Here is a 26740-nt window from a genome sequence, read left to right on the forward strand (position 1 = left end):
GGGGTGGCAGCGCCACGGCTTGCTAATAGGGGTGGAGCCTAGCAGGCGCCACGGCTGCATGGACGTGGCAGGGTGCCAGCGCCCGTGCTGTGGGAGGGGGTGGCAGCGCCACGGCAGTGCTGTGGGAGGGTGGCGCGCCGGCGTGCTGTGGGAGGGGGTGGCAGCGCCACGGTGCTGTGTGGGAGGGGGTGGCAGCGCCACGGCAGTGTGTGGGAGGGGTGGCAGCGCCACGCGTGCTGTGGGAGGGGTGGCAGCGCCACGACGGTGCTGTAGGGGTGGCAGCGGGGCGGTGGGGCAGCGCCACGGCAGTGCTGTGGGAAGGGGTGGCGCGCCACGGCTTGTGTGGGAGGGGTGGCAGCGCCCGGCAGGTGCTGTGGGAGGGGTGGCAGGCGCCACGGCAGTGCTGGGAGGGGTGGCAGCGAGGCAGTGCTGTGGGAGGGTGGCAGCGCCACGGCAGTGCTGTGGGAGGGGTGGCAGCGCCACGGCAGTGCTGTGGGAGGGGTGGCAGCGCCACGCAGTGCTGTGGGAGGGGTGGCACGCCGCGCGCTACACCGCGATGCTGTGGGAGGGGTGGCGCCACGGCAGTGCTGTGGGAGGGTGGCAGCGCCGGCGGTGCTGTGGGAGGGGTGGCGGCGCCACGGCGGTGCTGTGGGAGGGGTGGCGCGCCTCGGCAGTGTGGGAGGGTGGCAGGCGCCTGGCAGTGCTGGGGAGGGTAGGGCCGGCAGGGGTGGCGGGCGGCAGGGCCACGCAGGTGATGTAGGGAGGGTGGCAGCGCCACGCTGTGAGGGGTGGCGCCGGCGGTGCTGTGGGAGGCGGGCACCGGCGGGGTGCTGTGGGGGGTGGCGCCGCCTCGGCAGTGCTGTGGGAGGGGGTGGCAGCGCGGCTGGCAGGGTACTGTGGGAGGGGTGGCAGGGCGCCACAGGACTTAGTGCTGTGGGAGGGGTGGCAGCGCCACGACGGTGCTGTGGGAGGGGGTGGCCACGCCGTACAGGGGTGGCAGTGCTTGTGGGAGGGGTGGCAGCGCCGGCAGGTGCTGTGGGAGGTGGCAGCGCCACGGCGGTGCTGTGGGAGGGGTAGGCGCGGCCACGGCACTGTGGGAGGGGTGGCGCGCCACGGCTTGGTGCTGTGGGAGGGGTGGCGGCGCCTCGGCGGTAGTGGGCTGGTGGGAGGGGTGGCACGCCTGGGACACGGCCGTGCTGTGGGAGGGGATGGCTTGCGCCACGGCAGTGCTGTATGGGAGGGCTGTGGGAGCGCCACGGTGGTGGCTGTGGGAGGGGTGGCGGCGACGTGCTGTGGGAGGGTGGCGGACGGCGTGCGGCGGCGAGCTTGCTGTGGGAAGGGGTGGCGCGCGGCGGTGCTGTGGGAGGGTGGCGGCGCGGCAGTGCTGTGGGAGGGTGGCGGCGCAGGCTGCTGTGGGAGGGGGTGGCGGCGCCACGGCGGTGCTGTGGGAGGGGGTGCGCCACGATGGTGTTGTGGGAGGGTGGCGCCACCGGACGGTGCTGTAGGGAGGGGTGGCGGGGCCTCGGCAGTGCTGGGGGGGAGGGGGTGCCAGCGACGGAGTGCTGTGGGAGGGTGGCAGCGCCACGGCTTGGCTGTGGGAGGGTGGCAGCGCTGTGGGAGGGTGGCAGCGCCGGTGCTGTGGGAGGGTGGCGGCGCCACGGCACGTAGGGGGTGGCAGCGCCGGCGGCAGTGCTGTGGGAGGGGTGGCAGCGCCACGCACTGCTGGAGTGGGAGGGGTGCAGCGCCCGGCGGTGCTGTGGGAGGGGTGGCAGCGCCACGGCTGCTGTGGGAGGGTGGGCAGCGCCAGGCGCACGCGGCAGTGCTGTGGGAGGGGTGGCAGCGCCTCGGCAGTGCTGTGAGGGGTGTGGGCACCGGGGCTTGCTGTGGGAGGGTGGCGCACAGGCGCGTGGGAGGGTGGCAGCGCGGCACTGTGGGAGGGGGTGGCAGCGCCGACAGTGCCTGGGAGGTGGCAGCGGCTGCGGGAGGGGTGGCGTGTGGGAGGGTGGCGCTGGCAGCGCCACGGCAGTGCTGGGTGTGGGAGGGGTGGCAGCACGCGGGCTAGGGTGCTGTGGGAGGTGGCAGCGGCCACGGCAGGTGCTGTGGGAGGGGTGGCAGGCGCCACGGCTTGGTGCTGTGGGAGGGGTGCGCCAGCGCCACCGGCAGTGCTGTGGGAGGGGGGTTGCTGGCGCCACGGCAGTGCTGTGGGAGGGGTGGCAGCGCCGGCAGTGCTGTAGGAGGGAGGGGTGGCAGCGGCAGGCGGTGCTGTGGGAGGGGTGGCCAGGCGGCTTGACGTGCTGTGGGAGGGGAGGGTGGCAGGCGCCACGACTTGGTGCTGTGGGAGGTGGCAACGGAGCGGTGTGGGAGGGGTGGCAGCGCCACGGACGGTGTGGGAGTGGCAGCGCCACGCTAGTGGGAGGAGGGGTGGCAGCGCCACGACGGGTGGGAGGTGGCAGCGCCGACTTGCTGTGGGAGGGGTGGCAGCGCCACCGACTTGGCTGTGGGAGGGGCGGAGGCGCACGGCTTGCTGTGGGGAGGAGCCCCCGACTTGTGCTGGGGGAGAGGGTAGCAGCGGCCGGCGACGTGCTGTGGGAGGGGTGGCAGCGGCACGGCGGGTGCCTGTGGGAGGGGGTGGCAGCGCCCGGCGGGTGTTGGGAGGGGTGGCGGCGCCCGACCTGTGGGAGGGGTGGCAGCGGCCACGGACTTTGCTGTGGGAGGGGTGGCCAGCGGCAGCTGCCTGTGGGAGGGGTGGCAGCCACCGGCTTGGTTGGGAGCGCCAGCGCCACGGCCGGGTGAGTGGCAGTGCCACGGTGCTGTGGGAGGTGCGGCCACGGACTTGCTGTGGGGAGGTGGTGGCGCCACGACGCTGCTGTGGGAGGGGGTGGCAGCGCCACAGCTTGATGCTGTGGGAGGGGGGTGGCAGCGCCACAGCTTGGTGCTGTGGGAGGGGGGTGGCAGCGTTACAGCTTGGTGCTGTGGGAGGGGGTGGCAGCGCCACAGCTTGGTGCTGTGGGAAGGGGGGGGGCAGCGCCACTGCTTGGTGCTGTGGGAGGGGGTGGGTAGCAGCGCCACAGCGGCTTGGTGCGGTGGGAGGGAGGTGCCAGCGCCACAGCTTGGTGGGGGAGGGGGGGTGGCAGCGCCACAGCTTGCTGTGGGAGTTGGGTGGCAGCGCCACAGCTTGCTGTGGGAGGGGGTTGGCAGCGCCACAGCTTGCTGTGTGAGGGGGTGGCAGCGCCACAGCTTGGTGCTGTGGGAGGGGGGTGGCAGCGCCACAGCTTGGTGTGGGAGGGGGGTGGCAACGCCACAGCTTGCTGTGGGAGGGGGGGTGGCAGCGCCACAGCTTGCTGTGGGAGGGGGGTGGCAGCGCCACAGCTTGGTGCTGTGGGAGTGGTGGCAGCGCCACAGCTTGGTGCTGTGGAAGGGGGGGTGGCAGCGCCACAGCTTGGTGCTGTGGGGGGGGGGGTGGCACCGCCACAGCTTGGTGCTGTGGGAGGGGGTGGCGGCGCCACAGCTTGGTGCTGTGGGAGGGGGGTGGCGGCGCCATAGCTTGGTGTGGGAGGGGGGTGGCAGCGCCACAGCTTGCTGTGGGAGGGGGTGACAGCGCCACAGCTTGCTGTGGAAGGGGGGTGGCAGCGCCACAGCATGCTGTGTGAGGGGGGTGGCAGCGCCACAGCTTGGTGCTGTGGGGGGGAGGTGCCAGCGCCACAGCTTGCTGTGGGAGGGGGGGGCAGCGCCACAGCTTGCTGTGGACGGGGGGTGGCAGCGCCACAGCTTGCTGTGGAAGGGGGGTGGCAGCGCCACAGCTTGGTGCTGTGGAAGGGGGGTGGCAGCGCCACATCTTGGTGCTGTGGGAGGGGGGGTGGCAGTGCCACAGCTTGGTGCTGTGGGAGGGGGGTGGCAGCGCCACAGCTTGGTGCTGTGGGAGGGGGGTGGCAGCGCCACAGCTTGGTGCTGTGGGAGGGGGGTGGCAGCGCCACAGCTTGGTGCTGTGGGAGGGGGTGGCAGCGCCACAGCTTGGTGCTGTGGGAGGGGGTGGCAGCGCCACAGCTTGGTGCTGTGGGAGGGGGGTGGCAGCGCCACAGCTTGGTGCTGTGGGAGGGGGTGGCAGCGCCACAGCTTGGTGCTGTGGGAGGGGGGTGGCAACGCCACAGCTTGGTGCTGTGGGAGGGGGTGGCAACGCCACAGCGGTGAACTGGTGTTCACGTGTGCTACAAGGTTGTGGAATACTGTCTATGCCCAGGTTGTGTTTCTGTCCTGGGAAATGAATTATTAGATGCTGAGGCAATGGCTGTACAAGCGAGTCCCCAACATAATAGACTTTTGCCTTGCTGACTTCGTGAGTCATGTCCACAGATGTCATTGGGAAGTGTCTGACCAGACGAGTCCTAAAGACTGGCCAAGAAATTTTTGAGGGTTTGGCACGACGTAGGTGTTTGGTGGCCCATTAAGAAGATTCAGCACTTTGAGACATACCATTGTCAGTTGAGGACTGGACGCATCTCGCCCGAAGCCAAGCCGTTTGCTTATTCAATGGCGCTCCTTCCCCCATCCCTCCCTTTCCTTCTGTTTAACTTGTGGCATGAAGCTGACTGTGGAACACAGCTCAGGCCTTTTCACCTTTGTCATGATGATGATATGTATTTCTACAAGTACATGTACAAGGCATACAGACCATAGCTGACAACAATGACTTACTACTATATAGAAAGCCCCTTACTATGCTGAGTTCGAGTTCTGATGACCAGAGCTTTGGTAAGATGGGTAAGGAAGAAGGATGGGTAAGGATGGAAATATTGGAAAAGGGTGGGAGGGTGGGGAGGAGGTAGGATATAAAAGGTAAGTGGCCCAACTATGCTGAGCATTTCCCGCAAATTAGGTCAGTTTTGTCCCAGGATGCGACCCACACCAGTCCACAAAAACCCAGGTACCCATTTTACTGATGGGTAAACAGGGACACAGTTTGTTCTCTGGGCCCATCTTGCTGCACGACAATCCTCTCACTCATGCAGGCCTCTGTAGACTGAGGATAGGAAAAACACCAGTCATTTAATTGCGAGTAATCTGTGTCTCACTATGCAACTTGTGTACCACAGACTAAGATACATATTTTAAGTTTAACCTTGGCTTAGATTATTTAGGCTGTGGGTTATAATTCTCTGAGCACTTTCCGGGATCTCGTAACTTGGTGGATAATTCTTGAAGCGATTTGTTGTGTAGAGTTTTAAATTATTGAAGGCTATCTTAAAATATGATTAAGACACGTGTGCATTAGTTGGGTAACTTTATTGTTGAAACGTTTCGCCTACACAGTAGGCTTCTTCAGTCAAATACAGTCAGGAGTAGCAGAGAAGTAAAGGTGTAATGAATCCATCAATCTTGGAGAAACAGTATTTGATGGGGTCAGTCCCTCAGCCTCTAGAAGAGTTCAGCTCCATATCAGGTTCAAGTCGTTCCAGACCATGGAGCTGAACTCTTCTCCAGGCTGAGGGACTGACCACCTCAAAAACTATTTCTGAGACTGACGGACTGATGACATCATCTTTACGTCGTTGCTGCTGCAACGACGTAAGAACTGAAGAAGTGTACTGTGTAGGTGAAACGTTTAAACAATACATTGTCCTCATCACTTCTGGGCCATGTGGACGTGCTGCACAGACGCTCCCGATTCAGTTGATTTTCTGCGCAGTTTGCCTGTTTTGAGCAATCAGCATGCCGGATAGACATGGCAGACGTGTGAATACTGTCGGTGTGGAACTGGTACGTGGTGCCCTAAGCAATTCTACAATGCAGGTGCTACTCCCTACGATTATTCGTGATGTGTATGGGATACCCAATGAAGAGCTTTATGGTGTGGCTGTTAATGGAGTTACGAGGATTTTCATCAAATTTATAGCTGCTGGATTTCACTAAAGCATAGTTGACAAGTACCACGAGAAGAGAATGGCCGTGAATACAGCAGTGGAGATATGTCTACATGATGTATCCAGCTATGTGACATACGTAAAAGTCAGGAATGTGCCCTTTGAAGCTACAGAGTATGATGTGGTTGTGGTCTTCCATCGTTATGGCAAGATTCATGCGGCGGAATTGGGAGTGTGGAGGGATGGGCCTTATGTGGGACTGCCCGAGGGATCCTTCAATCTGAAGATGATGTTACGGCAATCAATTCCTTCGTATGTTTTACTGGAAGAGTTCCAAACGCAGGTCTATGTATACTATGCAGGACAGAGGCGGACTTGTAGGCTGTGCAGATCATTTGACCATATGGCAGCCCAATGCCATAGGAAACCAGGACGGAGGGAACAGATGCCAACAACGGTGGATCAGCAGTTGGGTCCTGTGGTGCAGGAGACAGATGCGGCCGAAAGGCAGGCATCATGCAGTTGGAGTGAGGAAGTGGATAAAGCAGAGGTGGAGACGGACTCATGTGCTACATTATCTGTGGGGACGGGCCCTGAGCAGACGACGACGACGAACGATGACGGTGAGCCTGTAATGCAACAGGATGTAATGCTGGATGAGGTTTTGAATACCTTCCTGAGTGAGGTGGAGGGGAATCTGGATGATGAGCAGCGTGGACGCTCATTGGAGGAGACTACAATCTCATCGGGACGTGGGAAGACCGTGTGCAATGAGGGGAAGAAGCAAACTTTAGTGACTGAGGTGCACAGAGCGTGCATGGAAGAGGAGGTTACATGTGGAGATGGAGGGTCACGCAAGAGAACAGCTGGGATGTCTTTTATGGATGACGTCTTAACGCCAGGGCAGAGACCTGGGAAGAAGTATTGGAAGCCCAGGTTGGATATCCCGGAGAGTGGGTGTAGCGGTGCTGAAGTACTGAAAGGTTCAAAGGCGGGGGGGGGGGACTGGACAGACAAGGTGACAAACGGGGCTCTAGTCAGCAGCCAGGTCACGTGGGTGCCATTCCAAGGCGGCGGGGCAAGCCGTCTTTACTGTCATAATTCAAGGTTGTAACGATCAATGTTAATGGCCTGAGAGCTGAGGTTAAAAGAGTATGGGTGGAATGGTTTTTAAAGAGATTTAATGTAGATATATGTTTCATTCAGAAGCACAATTATAAGTTTGGTTGTGAGTTATCTTTGAAAGGATATAAGTTGTATGTGAGTGGCTCGTTGAGGTTGAAAGGTGGGGTTGCTGTGGCTGTAAAGGAAACCAGTCCATTGCGTATTTTGAGGTGGGAGGAGGAGGGGAGGGTCATGCGGGTGGAGGGAGAATGGGGTGCAATGAGGGTTGTTTTATAGGAGTGTATATGCCGGCGGATGGCAACTCACGAGTAAAGGAGAACTTTGTGAAGGAATTTTTGATGTACTATTTAAGGGGTTTACCTTCAGTCACTGTCATAGGTGGAGATTGGAATTGTGTTATTAGGGGTGGCAATGTGGAACCGAGGGGGGCGGGGTGTATGTTGGGCATGTTAAGTAATGTGTTTCGAGATGTGGGGGTTTTGGATGTTGTGGGGAGGGGTGGTTGGCAGGTTGAGTATGCGTTTGTCAGACGGGATTATGCTGCAAGATTAGATAGGATCTGTGTAAAGGAAACTGTACGTGTGTTGGGAGTCAGGACTTTTGATGTGGGGTTTTCTGATCATAGGGCAGTTATGGCAGATCTTGATTGGGAGGGTATGGTTAGGATACAATCGGGTTTTTGGAAATTAAATGCAAGACTCGTGAGGAGTGAGGAGGTGAGTATGGATTTTGGGGAATGGTGGCAAACTTTTTGGGGTTCTAGAGAGGTGGAGTCGTGTGTCTTAGAATGGTGGGAAAGGCACGCTAAGCCAGGTATAGCAGGTTTTTATAAAAGGAAGGGAAGGGAAGAGGCAGGGTGGAGGTATGGGTTGCAAAATTATTTTGAATATCAGCTAAATGAGTGTTATGAGGAAGGGGGGGGGCGGCAGTACGGAAACATGGTGCAACTCAAGGAAAGGATGGCAGAGTTACATAATGGTAGATTTGATGCAGTACGTGTAAGGGTGGGAATGAAGGCTGTACTGTGGGGTGATAAACCTTCGGGAAGTGTTTTGCGAGGTTTTAGGGTAAGGCAGAAGGATTCGACTATTTTAAACTTGGAGGTAAGTGAGGATATGGGTGGTTATCATAAGGGGCAGGTACCGAATACTACAGAAGGCATGAGCAATTATGCTGATTTCTGGTTCCAAAAGAAGTGGGGGAAGGGGGAGGAAGGCGATGCTATTGAGGTGTGGGGGGAGAGGTTTAGGGTCATATGGAGAGGAGGGCATGGGGATGGGAGGTGAGATTAGCATGGGGGAAGTTGAGGAGGCTGTGTTCAATATGAGTACTGGCAAGGCACCGGGTAGAGATGGGATATCAAATGATTTTTATAGAATTCAATGGGAGCACATTAAGTACTGTCTGGTGAGGGTCATGAATTGTATGCAATGGGAGGGACAGTTAGGACAGACTCAGCGAACGGGTGTAGTCGTATTAGTACGCAAAAAGCAAGAGGAAAGAGTATTGAGTGAGTACAGAGCTATTTCGCTAATGTGTGCCGACTACAAGATTTTCGCGAAGATACTTGGCAATAGGATGAAGAAGGTGTTAGGTGGGGTTATTCAAAAGGGGCAGATGGGTATTCTGGGTATAAGCATGAGAGATGGGCATGGCCGCATTAAGGATTTTTTGGAGGGTTGCAACGGGGGAGGGCTTTTGGGCATTGATTGGGAAAATGCATACGACTGTGTGGATAGAAACTTTCTGAGGGCTAGTTTGTTGCATCTCGGTTTTGGCATGGGAGTGGTGAGGTGGGTTGATACAATGTATTCATCTGCAATGGTGCGAGTACAAATTAATGGCAGGTTGGGAAGGCCTGTAAGGATGGAGAGGGGTTTGAGACAGGGGTGTCCCCTGTCTCAAATATTGTTTGCTTGTATGCTGCATCCATTTTATGGGCTCGTTGAGGGGAGGGGGATTTTAAATGGGGAGAAGGATGGATGTATAGATGTGGTGGGGTATGTGGATGATACCACTGTTCTGATAGCCGGAGTGGAGGGATTACGTATGGTGGGAAGTGTGTTGGAGCTTTTCGGGAGGGCATCTGGCATGCAGGTGAACAGAGCAAAATCAAGTTTGCTGGAGGTGGGTGCCTGGGTGGGGGGGGGGGTGGCGTTGGAGTTTGGGTGGGAAGTAGTGGCTAGGCAAAAAATTTGTGGAGTTATATACATGACAGATGCACGGGAGGCTAGGCAGGTGAATTCGGAGGTGGTGGTGAAGGCAGTAAAAAGGTTAAGGAGTTTATGGGCAGGGGACGTCACCTTACAACAGCGGGCGATAATTGTAAATTCATTAGTTTATAGTAAAGTATGGAGTATGGCTGTGGTGTATCCACTGCGGACTACAGACGTACGTGAGATTCAGAGGAGGGCATTACGTTATGTTTGGGGTTTCGGGAGGGCATGGCTAAGCAAGGAGGTGGTGATGTCGAATATACGCAGTGGAGGAGAAGGCCTTTTAGCGTTGGGGCCGAGAGTAAAGACCTTATATTTGAAACAGAGGTTCGTTAGGGAGGGGGGGGAAAGAGGGGTTAGAGTGGGGAAAGTGATGGAGGATGTGCAGAGATGGTGGAGCGGAAAAGAATTAATTGAATGTGAGGATATGCTGAGGTTATTGTTATTGATTAGGGAGGTGGAAAAACTTAGGGTGGGGCGTTTGGTGACGATGAGAAGAAGGCCGGAAATCATACAGGGGGTATTGGTTTAGCCCTTGTATGATTGGGGTATGATATGGAATGACTTTCGAAAGCTTAAGTTACTGCCGAGAGTATGGGAGTTTGTATATAGATTTACAATGGGGATATTAGCATCGCAAGCTGTTTTGTGTTCAATGGGATTGGTGAGGGAAGAGACCTGCGATCACTGTGGAGAACAGGAAACAGCTTTTCATGTGGTTTATTTCTGTGAAGAGTTGAGGGAGGTAAGGGTGTGGTTAGCGAAGGTTTTTAGGTTGATGGGTGGGGGTAATGTAGAGACCCTGCGAGCCTTAACATTAGAAGTACGCGGGGTCTCCAGAGAAGTGAAAAGGGCTATTATGTATATAGTGGTGGATTTTCTGTATATTTCCTGGGGATGAGGGACACGGGAGGGGGAAGAATTAGGATTAGGGCAATTGCGGCAGGCATATATATTTAAATAAAATATAAAAAAAGTGGTACTTGATAGTAAATTTGATCTTGTCATCAAATGCTCCACATTTTTCCTTTTTTTCACAAACTTCTCCATTCTTTTCATTTTTTTTTTCCAGCCATCATGTGTCCCCGGTAGCGGAAATATCTACGAATGAAGCACAGAACGCCGAAGAAAACAGAACACCGAAAATGAGCATAGAGTACCAAAGACAACAGAGCACCGAAGGCAGCAGAGAGCACAAGGCTTTAAGATCTGAACAGCAACATTTCTTAATTTAAAGTAAGAAACAGCAAACAAATTCTACAGCCATGTCAATGGGATCTCCGAGCTTGAGGAAGGAGCTGGAGCGGTTCGTTGATAAACTTGAAGCCACCAGCACCATCGGCCATGCCAGCATCATCGACCATACCAGCAAGGAGATGATTGATGAGTGCTTTGATCTTTCTTCTTTCTTTCACACCTTTAATCCTACAACGCCCGCTAAAGGTAGGCTGTATTTTTTTTTTTAATTTATCTTGTATTCTATGCTCCTGTCAGGAGATGCAAGACTCCGGTAAACGATCCCTTATCTGTAAACAGTGCTGGACGACTCCGACATTTGGTTCATGGGAATATATTTATTATGGTCACCGTGACGTGATACATAAAGTGGTTGTCGATTTTTTCCGTCAATCTTTTGGGTTGTTAGAGCTTCAAATTTTCATGGCTGGTGTACAGTATCTTATTTAGAGGAGGGTTAGAATTGTAATTGTCTTACGTAAAGCCAACTTTATTTAAAGAATTACAGTTTTGAATTACTGGGGTGCCAATTGCGATGTCAGACATTGTCTTGTCGAGCACTAAGACAGGCTATTGTAAGTTAGCTTCCTATGTCTCCTGACCTCATATAATGTTCGTGGTACGTAAACTGTTTTGGTAAGGGGAAGTACTGGAAGCCATTTCGCAATTCGACCCATTCTTGGTATTTCTCTCGTTCAGTATATGAATGCCGACAAAGGTCAGGTTTTATACACAATCCACACATAGAAGAGAGGAGCTTACGACGAGGTTTCGGTCCGACTTGGACCATGGTCCAAGTCGGACCGAAACGTCGTCGTAAGCTCCTCTCTTCTATCTGCGGATTTGTGTATTGTTCCAATCACGGTATTGTGCCTTTTTTTTGTTAGTCAGGTTTTATATTTTGTCACCCAAACTTTGAAAGCAATCCTGTGGTGTGATTCCAGGATGGGTATGGTGTGACTACGGCCCACAGGATGGGTATGGTGTGACTACGGCCCACAGGATGGGTATGGTGTGACTACGGCCCACAGGATGGGTATGGTGTGACTACGGCCCACAGGATGGGTATGGTGTGACTACGGCCCACAGGATGGGTATGGTGTGACTACGGCCCACAGGATGGGTATGGTGTGACTACGGCCCACAGGATGGGTATGGTGTGACTACGGCCCACAGGATGGGTATGGTGTGACTACGGCCCACAGGATGGGTATGGTGTGACTACGGCCCACAGGATGGGTATGGTGTGACTACGGCCCACAGGATGGGTATGGTGTGACTACGGCCCACAGGATGGGTATGGTGTGACTACCACCTACAGGATGGGTATGGTGTGACTACCACCCACAGGATGGGTATGGTGTGACTACCACCTACAGGATGGGTATGGTGTGACTACCACCTACAGGATGGGTATGGTGTGACTACCACCTACAGGATGGGTATGGTGTGACTACCACCCACAGGATGGATATGGTGTGACTACCACCCACAGGATGGGTATGGGGTGACTACCACCCACAGGATGGGTATGGTGTGACTACCACCTACAGGATGGGTATGGTGTGACTACCACCCACAGGATGGGTATGGTGTGACTACCACCTACAGGATGGGTATGGTGTGACTACCACCCACAGGATGGATATGGTGTGACTACCACCCACAGGATGGGTATGGTGTGACTACCACCCACAGGATGGGTATGGTGTGACTACCACCCACAGGATGGGTATGGTGTGACTACCACCCACAGGATGGGTATGGTGTGACTACCACCCACAGGATGGGTATGGTGTGACTACCACCCACAGGATGGGTATGGTGTGACTACCACCCACAGGATGGGTATGGTGTGACTACCACCCACAGGATGGGTATGGTGTGACTACCACCCACAGGATGGGTATGGTGTGACTACCACCCACAGGATGGGTATGGTGTGACTACCACCCACAGGATGGGTATGGTGTGACTACAGGATGGGTCTGGTGCGACGCCCACCCACAGGATGGGTATGGTGTGACTACCACCCACAGGATGGGTATGGTGTGACTACCACCCACAGGATGGGTATGGTGTGACTACCACCCACAGGATGGGTATGGTGTGACTACCACCCACAGGATGGGTATGGTGTGACTACCACCCACAGGATGGGTATGGTGTGACTACCACCCACAGGATGGATATGGTGGATACCACCCACAGGATGGGTATGGTTTGACTACCACCCACAGGATGGGTATGGTGTGACTACCACCCACAGGATGGGTATGGTGTGACTACCACCCACAGGATGGGTATGGTGTGACTACCACCCACAGGATGGGTATGGTGTGACTACCACCCACAGGATGGGTATGGTGTGACTACCACCCACAGTATGGGTATGGTGTGACTACCACCCACAGGATGGGTATGGTGTGAATACCACCCACAGGATGGGTATGGTGTGAATACCACCCACAGGATGGGTATGGTGTGACTACCACCCACAGGATGGGTATGGTGTGACTACCACCCACAGGATGGGTATGGTGTGACCACCACCCACAGGATGGGTATGGTGTGACCACCACCCACAGGATGGGTATGGTGTGACTACCACCCACAGGATGGGTATGGTGTGACTACCACCCACAGGATGGGTATGGTGTGACTACCACCCACAGGATGGGTATGGTGTGACTACCACCCACAGGATGGGTATGGTGTGACTACCACCCACAGGATGGGTATGGTGTGACTACCACCCACAGGATGGGTATGGTGTGACTACCACCCACAGGATGGGTATGGTGTGACTACCACCCACAGGATGGGTATGGTGTGACTACCACCCACAGGATGGGTATGGTGTGACTACCACCCACAGGATGGGTATGGTGTGACTACCACCCACAGGATGGGTATGGTGTGACTACCACCCACAGGATGGGTATGGTGTGACTACCACCCACAGGATGGGTATGGTGTGACTACCACCCACAGGATGGGTATGGTGTGACTACCACCCACAGGATGGGTATGGTGTGACTACCACCCACAGGATGGGTATGGTGTGACTACCACCCACAGGATGGGTATGGTGTGACTACCACCCACAGGATGGGTATGGTGTGACTACCACCCACAGGATGGGTATGGTGTGACTACCACCCACAGGATGGGTATGGTGTGACTACCACCCATAGGATGGGTATGGGGGTACATAATAGATATTAAAGTAGGTGCTGTGGGTGTGGGTGGCAACACCGCTCCTGGATGCTGTGGGAGGGTGTGGCAACACCACATCTTGGTGCTGTGGGAGGGTGTGGCAACACCACAATGGCTACTCCTGACGACCCCGTAGTTTCTGACACAAACACCGAGCCACACTCGACCAGGTACCTGGTTGCTGTGGCCGATGTATTTTAAGTTACTGGTCTATGAGACAGGGAATAATAGTTTTATATGGCTTTAAACTTTCGAAAATGTATCTATCATAGTGGTTGGTTCAAATTAGTTTTGTCTAAGTGTAAATTCGTTATTTTGATCGAAAATTAAATATATTTAAATATGGAGATACTCCTCGCTTTACGACTTCTGATATTACGACTTCACGATGGTGTGATAGCGATGTATATTAAGTACTGTATATTGCTAGGATTAACTTGTATTCATTTATTTACTTTTCAATACTAGTATTTACGGTAATTATTTATTTAGTAAGAATAATTGTTTATTTATCTGCTGATCATGTGTTCATGTTCCACTTAAAATATTTTCAACTTAGATTCATCGGAATGTATCCCCGTCGTTGTAATCCCGTCGTTGTAATCCCCGTCGTTGTATCCCCGTCGTTGTATCCCCGTCGTTGTATCCCCGTCGTTGTATCCCCGTCGTTGTATCCCCGTCGTTGTATCCCCGTCGTTGTATCCCCGTCGTTAGTGTCGAAGAGCATGTAATAGGTGTGTGACTTGTTAATTATCCACTAAGATTATTAATTAAATCCTAGAGAAACGCCTGCCATCCCATGCACTCTGAAAGGATTTCTTACCAGTATCTAGACAAGGGCAGCTGTGTCCCGGTCTCTTGGAGGCTGCAGTGGTGGACCTGCCACGGGGACAGTAACTCGTATATTGTTTTGAATGCATTTTACATGCATAGTGTAGTTCATTACTTTGTATGTAATTTGTTCATGACTGTAACCATGTATAGGAGTGAGGCTGATTCATTACCTTTGTAACTTGCCATGATTGTGACCAGATCTACCTGGAGTTCATTACCTTTGTAACTAGTTCAGCTATCATAACTTTGGGGTCCAGTCCCTGGACCCATTATGTACCTTTGTAATCTTTTGACTACCGCCCACACCATGGGTATGGGGTGCATAATAAAAATATTAAACTAAGTTAACAGGAACTTTCCGCCTTGATATGCCGAGTGTGATAGTTCCCGTAATGTTTCAGGAATCCCCTGAAATACCGTGTTTGTCACAATTTAACATCCGGATGTTTGAGACGGGACATCGTCTTGTTGGTATGACATGTGCATGACTGAGGTGACAGTCCTCCTAGTAGGTTACCTGCTCTCTGGGCCAGTGTCTGGCCATGTGGTATAATACTGGCCCTGTGGTATAATACTGGCCCTGTGGTATAATACTGGCCCTGTGGTATAATACTGGCCCTGTGGTATAATTGGACAGGCATACTTGGAGGAAATCATACTAGACGAACTAACTTTATTCAGATATACACAAATACAGTTACACAGATTATCATACATACCAGCGTATGTGTAGGGAACCTGGGATAACCCAAAAAAGTCAGTGATTTATTTCCAATTGGGCCCTTTATTCTACCTCTAATCTATGCAAGAGGCTGCATAGTAGCTTATAATTAAGACCTAGTAGTGGAACTGTAACAACGTTAGATGTAGGTTCATAGTATATGTTAAATTCCACCCTCTTCTCTCTTAACGTCTTCCCATCCCACTTTTCCTTAGGAATAACTGGGCATCAACTGTCTTGATTACCAAGGAGGTGTAGGTGCTATTTTACCAGTTTTATACTAGCAAGGAGGGTGGTGTAGGTGCTAGTTTGCCAGTTTTATACTAGCAAGGAGGTGTAGGTGCTAGTTTATCAGTTTTATGCTAGCAAGGAGGGTGGTGTAGGTGCTAGTTTACTAGTTTTATACTAGCAAGGAGGGTGGTGTAGGTGCTAGTTTACCAGTTTTATACTAGCAAGGAGGGTGGTGTAGGTGCTAGATTACCAGTTTTATACTAGCAAGGAGGGTGGTGTAGGTGCTAGTTTGCCAGTTTTATACTAGCAAGGAGGGTGGTGTAGGTGCTGTTTGCCAGTTTTATACTAGCAAGGAGGGTGGTGTAGGTGCTAGTTTACTAGTTTTATACTAGCAAGGAGGGTGGTGTAGGTGCTAGTTTGCCAGTTTTATACTAGCAAGGAGGGTGGTGTAGGTGCTAGTTTACCAGTTTTATACTAGCAAGGAGGGTGTAGGTGCTAGTTTGCCAGTTTTATACTAGCAAGGAGGGTGGTGTAGGTGCTAGTTTACCAGTTTTATACTAGCAAGGAGGGTGGTGTAGGTGCTAGTTTACCAGTTTTATACTAGCAAGGAGGGTGGTGTAGGTGCTAGTTTACCAGCTTTATACTAGCAAGGAGGGTGGTGTAGGTGCTAGTTTGCCAGTTTTATACTAGCAAGGAGGGTGGTGTAGGTGCTAGTTTACCAGTTTTATACTAGCAAGGAGGGTGGTGTAGGTGCTAGTTTACCAGTTTTATACTAGCAAGGAGGGGGGTGTAGGTGCTAGTTTACCAGTTTTATACTAGCAAGGAGGGTGGTGTAGGTGCTAGTTTATCAGTTTTATGCTAGCAAGGAGGCTGGTGTAGGTGCTAGTTTATCAGTTTTATACTAACAAGGAGGGTGGTGTAGGTGCTAGTATATCAGTTTTATGCTAGCAAGGAGGGTGGTGTAGGTGCTAGTTTATCAGTTTTATGCTAGCAAGGAGGGTGGTGTAGGTGCTAGTTTGCCAGTTTTATACTAGCAAGGAGGGTGGTGTAGGTGCTAGTTTGCCAGTTTTATACTAGCAAGGAGGGTGGTGTAGGTGCTAGTTTACCAGTTTTATACTAACAAGGAGGGTGGTGTAGGTGCTAGTTTGCCAGTTTTATACTAACAAGGAGGGTGGTGTAGGTGCTAGTTTGCCAGTTTTATACTAACAAGGAGGGTGGTGTAGGTGCTAGTTTGCCAGTTTTATACTAAGGAGGGTGGTGTAGGTGCTAGTTTGCCAGTTTTATACTAGCAAGGATGGTGTAGGTGCTAGTTTGCCAGTTTTATACTAGCAAGGATGGTGGTGTAGGTGCTAGTTTGCCAGTTTTATACTAACAAGGAGGGTGGTGTAGGTGCTAGTTTGCCAGTTTTATACTAGTAAGGAGGGTGGTGTAGGTGCTAGTTTGCCAGTTTTATACTAACAAGGATGGTGGTGTAGGTGCTAGTTTGCCAGTTTTATACTAACAAGGAGGGCGGTGTAGGTGCTAGTTTGCCAGTTTTATACTAGTAAGGAGGGTGGTGTAGGTGCTAGTTTGCCAGTTTTATACTAACGAGGGTGGTGTAGGTGCTAGTTTGCCAGTTTTATACTAGCAAGGAGGGTGGTGTAGGTGCTAGTTTGCCAGTTTTATACTAGCAAGGAGGGTGTAGGTGCTAGATTGCCAGTTTTATACTAGCAAGGATGGTGGTGTAGGTGCTAGTTTACCAGTTTTATACTAGCAAGGATGGTGGTGTAGGTGCTAGTTTACCAGTTTTATACTAGCAAGGAGGGTGGTGTAGGTGCTAGTTTACCAGTTTTATACTAGCAAGGAGGGTGGTGTAGGTGCTAGTTTTCCAGTTTTATACTAGCAAGGATGGTGTAGGTGCTAGTTTACCAGTTTTATACTAGCAAGGATGGTGGTGTAGGTGCTAGTTTGCCAGTTTTATACTAGCAAGGAGGGTGGTGTAGTTGCTAGTTTACCAGTTTTATACTAGCAAGGATGGTGGTGTAGGTGCTAGTTTACCAGTTTTATACTAGCAAGGAGGGTGGTGTAGGTGCTAGTTTGCCAGTTTTATACTAGCAAGGAGGGTGGTGTAGGTGCTGTTTGCCAGTTTTATACTAGCAAGGAGGGTGGTGTAGGTGCTAGTTTACCAGTTTTATACTAGCAAGGAGGGTGGTGTAGGTGCTAGTTTGCCAGTTTTATACTAGCAAGGAGGGTGGTGTAGGTGCTAGTTTACCAGTTTTATACTAGCAAGGATGGTGGTGTAGGTGCTAGTTTACCAGTTTTATACTAGCAAGGAGGGTGGTGTAGGTGCTAGTTTACCAGTTTTATACTAGCAAGGATGGTGGTGTAGGTGCTAGTTTACCAGTTTTATACTAGCAAGGATGGTGGTGTAGGTGCTAGTTTGCCAGTTTTATACTAGCAAGGAGGGTGGTGTAGGTGCTAGTTTACCAGTTTTATACTAGCAAGGAGGGTGGTGTAGGTGCTAGTTTGCCAGTTTTATACTAGCAAGGATGGTGGTGTAGGTGCTAGTTTACCAGTTTTATACTAGCAAGGATGGTGGTGTAGGTGCTAGTTTACCAGTTTTATACTAGCAAGGATGGTGGTGTAGGTGCTAGTTTACCAGTTTTATACTAGCAAGGATGGTGGTGTAGGTGCTAGTTTACCAGTTTTATACTAGCAAGGAGGGTGGTGTAGGTGCTAGTTTACCAGTTTTATACTAGCAAGGAGGGTGGTGTAGGTGCTAGTTTACCAGTTTTATACTAGCAAGGATGGTGGTGTAGGTGCTAGTTTACCAGTTTTATACTAGCAAGGATGGTGGTGTAGGTGCTAGTTTACCAGTTTTATACTAGCAAGGATGGTGGTGTAGGTGCTAGTTTACCAGTTTTATACTAGCAAGGATGGTGGTGTAGGTGCTAGTTTACCAGTTTTATACTAGCAAGGAGGGTGGTGTAGGTGCTAGTTTACCAGTTTTATACTAGCAAGGATGGTGGTGTATGTGCTAGTTTACCAGTTTTATACTAGCAAGGATGGTGGTGTAGGTGCTAGTTTACCAGTTTTATACTAGCAAGGATGGTGTAGGTGCTAGTTTACCAGTTTTATACTAGCAAGGATGGTGGTGTAGGTGCTAATTTACCAGTTTTATACTAGCAAGGAGGGTGGTGTAAGTGCTAGTTTACCAGTTTTATACTAGCAAGGATGGTGGTGTAGGTGCTAGTTTACCAGTTTTATACTAGCAAGGAGGGTGGTGTAGGTGCTAGTTTACCAGTTTTATCACTTCTATTGTGTAATCCCAATGTTGTCTCATTCCTGGAGTTTACCTGGAGAGAGTTCCGGGGGTCAACGTCCCCGCCGCCCGGTCTGTGACCAGGCCTCCTGGTGGATCAGAGCCTGATCAACCAGGCTGTTGCTGCTGGCTGCACGCAAACCAACGTACGAGCCACAGCCCGGCTGATCAGGAACTGACTTTAGATGCTTGTCCAGTGCCAGCTTGAAGACTGCCAGGGGTCTGTTGGTAATCCCCCTTACGTGTGCTGGGAGGCAGTTGAACAGTCTCGGGCCCCTGACACTTATTGTATGGTCTCTTAACGTGCTAGTGACACCCCTGCTTTTCACTGGGGGGATGATGCATCGTCTGCCAAGTCTTTTGCTTTCGTAGTGAGTGATTTTCGTGTGCAAGTTCGGTACTAGTCCCTCTAGGATTTTCCAGGTGTATATAATCATGTATCTCTCCCTCCTGCGTTCCAGGGAATACAGGTTTAGGAACCTCAAGCGCTCCCAGTAATTGAGGTGTTTTATCTCCGTTATGCGCGCCGTGAAGGTTCTCTGTACATTTTCTAGGTCAGCAATTTCACCTGCCTTGAAAGGTGCTGTTACTGTGCATTACAGTTTCATTACAGTAAGTTTCATTAGTTTCATTACAGTAAATTACATTAGCTTCCATTCCAATATTCTCCTTATGTATGTCACAATGTTCAATTGTTGTGTACTTTGCCATTGTGTAGAGTCAGCCCAAGACGTAGCCTGCCGTCTGTATTGTATTAGCTGTATGTCGGGATGACATACGTTAGCATCGCCGAGCACTCGGTAGTATCAGTTCCCAGTAGTACCAGTTACCACTAATATGACTCGCTACCAACCGTCTGCGCGAATCACTGACTGTTATTCATGTTCTAGTGTTCCAGATGGTGAGAATGTCCTAGTTGACAGTGATTCCTGCAAAGTAAAGGCTTTATTTGTTGAGCCATCCTTAGATGTTGTAAGAGATAGTAAGATCCATTTCTTCCAGCTAACACTTCTGGTCACAGTGTTCGTCTCAGAGCAAATACCAATCTTGTTGACCTTGTTCACTATCCTTACCCATTCAGGTAGAGGATGAGTTGTCACCTGACCAGTGGGTCTGTGCTATTTCTACTGGGGAGACCTCATCCACTTCACTGGATCAATCCATTTCACCAGTTGAGGAGGAAGACTTAGCTCCCACTCACTTCCCAGACGAGGTCAAGCATTTGTTGATTCTGTTGAGCAAACATCATGAAACCATTGCCTTACCAGGTGAGAAGATGGGTATAACAAACTTATTGTCCCATCAGATCCCACTTGAGCCTGGTACTAGACCTATCTATATACCTGCATACAGAATGCCTCATTCACAAGTTACTGTTGCAGAAGAATTGATCAATCAAATGCTTGATGATGGAGTTATTGCACCTAGCAATTCACCTTGAAATGTGCCCTTGATCCTAGTACCTAAGAAGGATGATACTTGGTGCCCAGTGATTGACTTTAGGAAGTTAAATGCGAAAACTATTCCAGATCACTTCCCACTTCCTGCACTTGATATTTTACGTAATATCAGAGATAAGTCTTTTCAACCCTGGACTTGTTACAAGGGTTTTGGCAAGTCCCTCTTCACGAGGACAGCCAAGAGCTAACTGCATTCTCCACTCCTACAGGTCATTATCACTTCCTCCATATGGCCTCTGGATTACGATTCTCCCCTATCACGTTCTCAAGGCTCATGACTAATATCTTTAGAGGTCTCATAGGTAATGCACTTATGGTGTACTTAGATGACGTAATCGTCATGTCTAAAGATGTGGATACACACTTGAAAAGGCTTGATGTAGTACTTGGTAAGCTTGAACAAGCCAATTTAAAGATCAAACTGTCTTAATGTCAATTTTTCAGATCAGAAATCAAGTTTATTGGTCACATAGTCACTCTTAGAGGGGTTACAACTGACCAAAGTAAAGTAACTGCAGTACTAAATTTTCCAACTCCCAAAACTGATGATGCTGAAAGATCCTTTGTGGGCTTAGCAGGTTTTTATAGATCTTTCATTGCCAATTTTTCTTCCATAGCTGCTCCTCTAACTGATTTGCTTAAGAAAGATGCTCCTTTCGTTTGGACCTTCTGTCAAGAAAGAGAATTCCAAACTCTAAAAGAAAAGCTAACATCTGCTCCAATTTTTAAATTTCCAGATTTTTCTAAGCCCTTCTCTCTGACAACTGATGCTAGTTCAATTGGCATAGGTGCCGTACTAGCTCAGAAGACCGATGGCAAGTACAACGCAGTTGCATTTGCTAGCCGAGTCCTTACGAAGGCTGAACGTAATTATACAGTAACTGAGCAAGAAGCTTTAGCAATAGTATGGTCTTTAAAGCACTTCCGAGACATCATTTATGAGTACCCTGTTCATGTCTTGACAGACCACACTACACTGATGCCTTTATTCCAGAACAAACAACCTACTGGAAGATTAGCCAGATGGACCTTGACTATGCAAGAGTTCAATCCTACTTTTGAACATTTACCTGGCAAGTCGAATGTAGTCGCAGATGTTTTATCACGACATGTTAGTATAGTAACTGCAGACCCTCCATTTACTACCGAGGATGTAAAGAATGCTCAACGAGCAGATCCCTTGTGGTCTGGTGTGATTCGATTCCTGCTCCAGGAAGATCTTATTCTGACTGTGAAGCCACCAGCACCCATCAGTGACTTTGTCATGAACCAAGAATTACTGTATCGAACAGCCGAGTTGGGTACTCCTAGCAGAAGGGTATACCAGTTAGTAATTCCACAGTCACTAGTGAATGTAGCCTTACAGCTAGTACACGATATACCGGGTGTTGCGCACCCTTGTATGGATCATTCAGTAAAACAAGCCAGATTGAAATACTTTTGGCCTCGTATGGCAACTGACATTTCTGAGTGTTAAGAAATGTAGTGTCTGCATGCAACATAAAGGTAATGCTAATGGTCCAAATCCAATCCAAGTGCATCCAACTACTAGCGAACCATGGGAAAGAGTTGTGCTAGATCTGTTAACTAATTTCCAATGTTCCCTCCAAGGTAACAAACATCTGTGTTATGGTAGACCATTTCACCAGATATTGTGAGTTAGTTCCTATTGCAGATAAGACTGCCGAGACAGTAGCTAAAGCGTTTAAAAAACGCATTATCTGCAGGCATACCTAAGTCCCTAGTAACAGATAATGGAGGTGTATTTTGTAATGAGATTCTTGAAAATTTGTGTACCTTGTACAAGATATCTAAATCCACCATTGTTCCTCATCATCCTGCCAGCAATGAGTTAGCAGAGTGAACCAATAAGAAAGTACTTGATGTCTTGAGAGCCACTATCAATCCCAACAGTGAAACTTGGGATGAAGTTATACCTGATGTGCAGTGTGCTATAAATTCTGCTTACAATGTTTCTATAGGTGACACTCCACATTATGCATTGTATGGTGTAGATAAACGTTTGCCTTATGAGTTGCTATATTCTAATCCGAAACCAAATTACAACCCTGATGATTTCATAGCAACTCGTACCAGCCTAGCTCAAAGCGTCTTTAGAAGAATCCGTGAAACGCTTCATAAATCAGTAGCAAAATTTACAAGGGTCGCTAACACTCGAGCAAAATCGTCCAAAATCAAAGTAGGTTCGAGAGTTATGCTGACTAACAAAACGTCTGCAATGCCTAAGCTTGATCAAAAGTTTGTTGGTCATTATCGAATAGTTGAACATATCACTGGTAATAAGTATAAGGTTAGAGAAATTAGTACTGGTCAGTATAAAGAATCGCATTTAGATCATATGAAGTTAGTATATGATAATGATGTTCCAACCCAGACTAATGTGACTCTGACAATCCTCCTGATCCTGTGGCCCGGTGGCCTGGTGGCTAAAGCTCCCGCTTCACACACGGAGGGCCCGGGTTCGATTCCCGGCGGGTGGAAACATTTCGACACGTTTCATTACACTTATTGTCCTGTTCACCTAGCAGCAAATAGGTACCTGGGTGTTAGTCGACTGGTGTGGGTCGCATCCTGGGGGACAAGATTAAGGACCCCAATGGAAATAAGTTAGACAGTCCTCGATGACGCACTGACTTTCTTGGGTTATCCTGGGTGGCTAACCCCCCGGGGTTAAAAATCCGAACGAAATCTTATCTTATCTTATTTTATCTTATCTTACTCTCTACCTCTGATACTCAGTCAGACGGTCAGCCTGAACGTCATTATACCCTACATGCACAACAGGTATTGAGAAATCCTAAAGCATCATTTGTAGCTACCAATTCAAAGCTGCCTCAAATACGGCATGAGTTAGCCAGTGCAACAGTTTGATCCTCCCAGAGATGACACCCATTCTGCATATGTCAATCTCACCCTAGCAGAGTTGGGGTTAAATGTGAATAACCTGTATAGATGAATAATTACGGTATCAACTTATCAATATTCAAGAATTTTTTTTTTTTTTTTTTTGTATTCACGTTCTCTCCAAATTCTGAGATTTAACAGTCTAGATTTGAGTGCACCAAGTCTGCCTTTCTGTTAAACACTTCTTTCTTTGTATATATTTCTTCCTCAGAATCCGTAGATCACATGAATACAGATCAATCGATCATTTTTCTTATCACTTCTATTGTGTAATCCCAATGTTGAGTCTCATTTGATGAGTTGTGCTATATTATACCTTGTAATGCATTACAGTTTCATTACAGTCATTTACATTAGCTTCCATTCCAATATTCTCCTTGTGTATGTTACAATGTTCAATTGTGTACTCTGCCACTATAGAATCAGCCCAAGCCGTACGCCTGCCATCTCTAGTTTGTATTAGCTGTATGTCAGGACCACATATGTTAGCGTCGCCAAGCTCTCAGCAGTATCAGTTTCCAGTAGTACCAGTTACCAGTAGTACCAGTAACCAGTTAGCAGTAGTATGACTCGCTACCAACTGTCTGTGTGAATCACTTGTTATTCACTGTTCAGCTGACCTAGCATGCTTTGAATGCAGCTACCCTCCGAGGCACTCAGCGAGCCAGTTGAAGTAGAGACGGTAAGACAGATGGCAGGTCAGTCTTGGTGCTTCAGATATCCCACCCAATATACTAGAACATCCAACGTGAGTGTTATTACCCAATCCACGTAATCAAACACCCACATGACACGTGACAAGTAATGCCCTGTAAACATCCTGCAGATGATTTGCTAACAATTAACAAAAATAGTCAACAGAGTAAAGTCTGAGGAGGCTACTGTGAAAAGGTGTTCCACAAGGCACAGTACTCGCTCCCAACTTGTTCCTCATACTCATATTTGACATAGACAGGGATATAAGCCACAGCGCCGTGTCTTCCTATGCAGATGGCACTCGAATTTGCATGACAGTGTCCTCCATTGAAAACACTGCAAGATTCCAGGCTGAGATCAACCAAATCTTTAAATGGGCCGCAGAAAACATGAAGTTCAATGATGAGAAGTTTCAATTACTCCAATATGGAAAAACTGAGGAAATTAAAACTACATCGGAGTATAAAACAAATTCCAACCACACAATAGAGCAAAAAACTAATGTAAAAGACCTGGGAGTGATCATGCTAGAAAATGACAGGATGGATAATGAGAACCTTCAAAACTAGGGATGCCAAGCCCATGATGACACTCTTCAGGTCACTTGTTCTATCTAGGCTGGAATATTGCTGCACACTAACAGCACCTTTCAAGGCAGGTGAAATTGCTGACCTAGAAAATGTACAGAGAACCTTCATGGCACACACAACTGAGATAAAACACTTCAGTTACTGGGAACACTTGAAGTTCCTCAATCTGTACTCCTTAGAAAGCAGGCAGGATAGATACATGATTATATACACTTGGAAAATCCTAGAGGGATTAGTCCCAAACTTGCACACGAAAATTACTCCCTATGAAAGCAAAAGACTCGGCAGACGATGCAACATTCCCCCAATGAAAAGCAGGGACACCACTGGCAAGATGAAAAACACAATAAGTGTCAGGGGCCCCAAGACTGTTCAACTGCCTCCCAGCATACATAGGGGGGATTACCAATAGACCCCTGGCTGTCTTCAAGAAGGCACTGGACAGGCACCTGAAGTACCTGACCATCCGGGCTGTGGTTCGTACGTCAAGATGCGTGCGATGAACAGTAACACCCTGGTTGATCAGGCCCTGATCCACCATGACACCTGATCACAGACCGGGCCAAGGGAGTGTTGACCCTCGAAACTCTCTCCAGGTATACATGCCTTTTACTCTTCCAGAACTTGATTCAACACTCCACTTGCCGATTGACGGCAGCTGGATCCGATAGCATTTATATTAGTATACTTCAATATTTACATCTGTTAGTCCTCATAGGTCTTTTTAATCCTGTTTGGTCGCAAGGGTCTCTTTCCCGTTCATGGAAAACTGCCGTGGTTCTGCTTTTTCCTAAACCGGGTAGGGCCACGATGCCTCCCACTATCGGCCCATTGCTCTTACCAGTGCGGTTTGCAAGTTGATGGAACATCTAGTAAGCAGACGTTCTGTGTACTATTCAGAGAGAGAATTTGGCTTTCGTAAAGGCCCCTCCACTACCAACATCCCTGCTCCACTTAGACACCTATGTTCGTAACACTTTTGCTAGTAACCACGCAATTATCGCAGTCTTTCTTGATCTTGAAGAAGCATATGACACGACTTGGAGCTATAACAACTTAACCCAAGCTCATTCCTTAGGCCTCCGGGGCAATCTGCTACTTTCCCTTAGAAACTTCTTGTCTGAGAGACATTTACGTGTCCGGGTTGATCTGCTTTTTCCTGACTATATCCAGGCTGAAGGTGTCCCTCAGGGATGTGTCCTTAGCACCACTTTTTTTACTAGCTATTAATGATCTGGCCTCTGTTCTCCCATCTGATACCTGGTCATCACTTTTATGTTAATGACTTTGTTATATTATTATTATAATCAAGGGGAGCGCTCGGTTCCTGACCAGCCGGGCTGTGGCTCGTACGTTGGTTTGCGTGCAGCCAACAGTAACAGCCTGGTTGATCAGGCTCTGATCCACCAGGAGGCCTGGTCACAGACCGGGCCGCGGGGGCGTTGACCCCCGGAACTCTCTCCAGGTAAACCCATGGAATTATACAGCACCTGTGGAGCGGATGGAAGATATTCAGGCCTAATTCAAGGAACTGGAGCACAGATCCAATTCTCTAGATCAAAAGCCCCTGACTAGCATCAAGGAACCTCCCTTGAGGGGGACTTTGCTATAGCTTGTGCAAGCGCTAACTGCCACCTAATACCAGCCTCTCTCCAGAATGCTATTGATCATGTTTGCCATGGGTTTAAATTTTCTGGTATTAAAACGCACTAGATTACATTTGCTATACGTTCTGTTATCTCTAATACTCAGCTATACCTGTATGGTTCCCGAATTCCTGAACGTGATACAGTCAGATTTCTAAGTCTTCAGTTTGACCGCGGGCTGCTCTACAAACCTCACATTACCTCCCTGAAAGCAACTTGCCATAACTGGCTGAACCTTCTTAAAACCTTTGCTCATCTTTCTTGAGGAGGATCAACGAACTCTCCTTCAACTCGTTCAGTCCTTATTTTATCGAAACTAGATTAAAGAGTACCAGATAGATTCTGCGGCCTCCCTAGCAACTCTTTCTAAACTTTATCATACTTATCATCAAGGATTACGTTTGTCTAGGTGCTTTTCGTTCCTTCTCTGTTGAGAGATTATATGCAGAGGCGAACGTTCCATATTGAACGATCGCCTTGATGTCCATTGTCTCTGATATTTTGTCCGCTCTTGTGACCTTCACGGTCCATCTACATACAGGATAGTAATGGACTTTAGTAGAGGTCCATTATTTGTTCACTGCCCCTGTTTACTCTGTACCTTTTCTCTTCATATTCACTCGCTCTTGGCTTCTCTTCAATTGCCACTTTTACATGTTCTAGTATCTAATTTTTCTTTCTC

General features: G+C 49.6%; 1 protein-coding gene across 1 annotated transcript in view; it reads left to right on the top strand.

Annotated features, from left to right (window-relative positions):
• LOC128698668 (uncharacterized) overlaps nt 1-26740 on the top strand; it is a 50933-nt gene that overhangs the window by 10004 nt on the left and 14189 nt on the right. The window contains exon 2 of the mRNA XM_070104005.1: nt 10272-10642. Coding sequence (XP_069960106.1) covers nt 10465-10642 — 178 coding nt within the window. The 5' untranslated portion in view covers nt 10272-10464. The remainder of the gene's footprint in view (nt 1-10271; nt 10643-26740) is intronic.

This window comes from Cherax quadricarinatus, chromosome 88 (assembly GCF_038502225.1).
Source record: "Cherax quadricarinatus isolate ZL_2023a chromosome 88, ASM3850222v1, whole genome shotgun sequence".
NCBI classification, from domain to species: Eukaryota; Metazoa; Arthropoda; class Malacostraca; order Decapoda; family Parastacidae; genus Cherax; species Cherax quadricarinatus.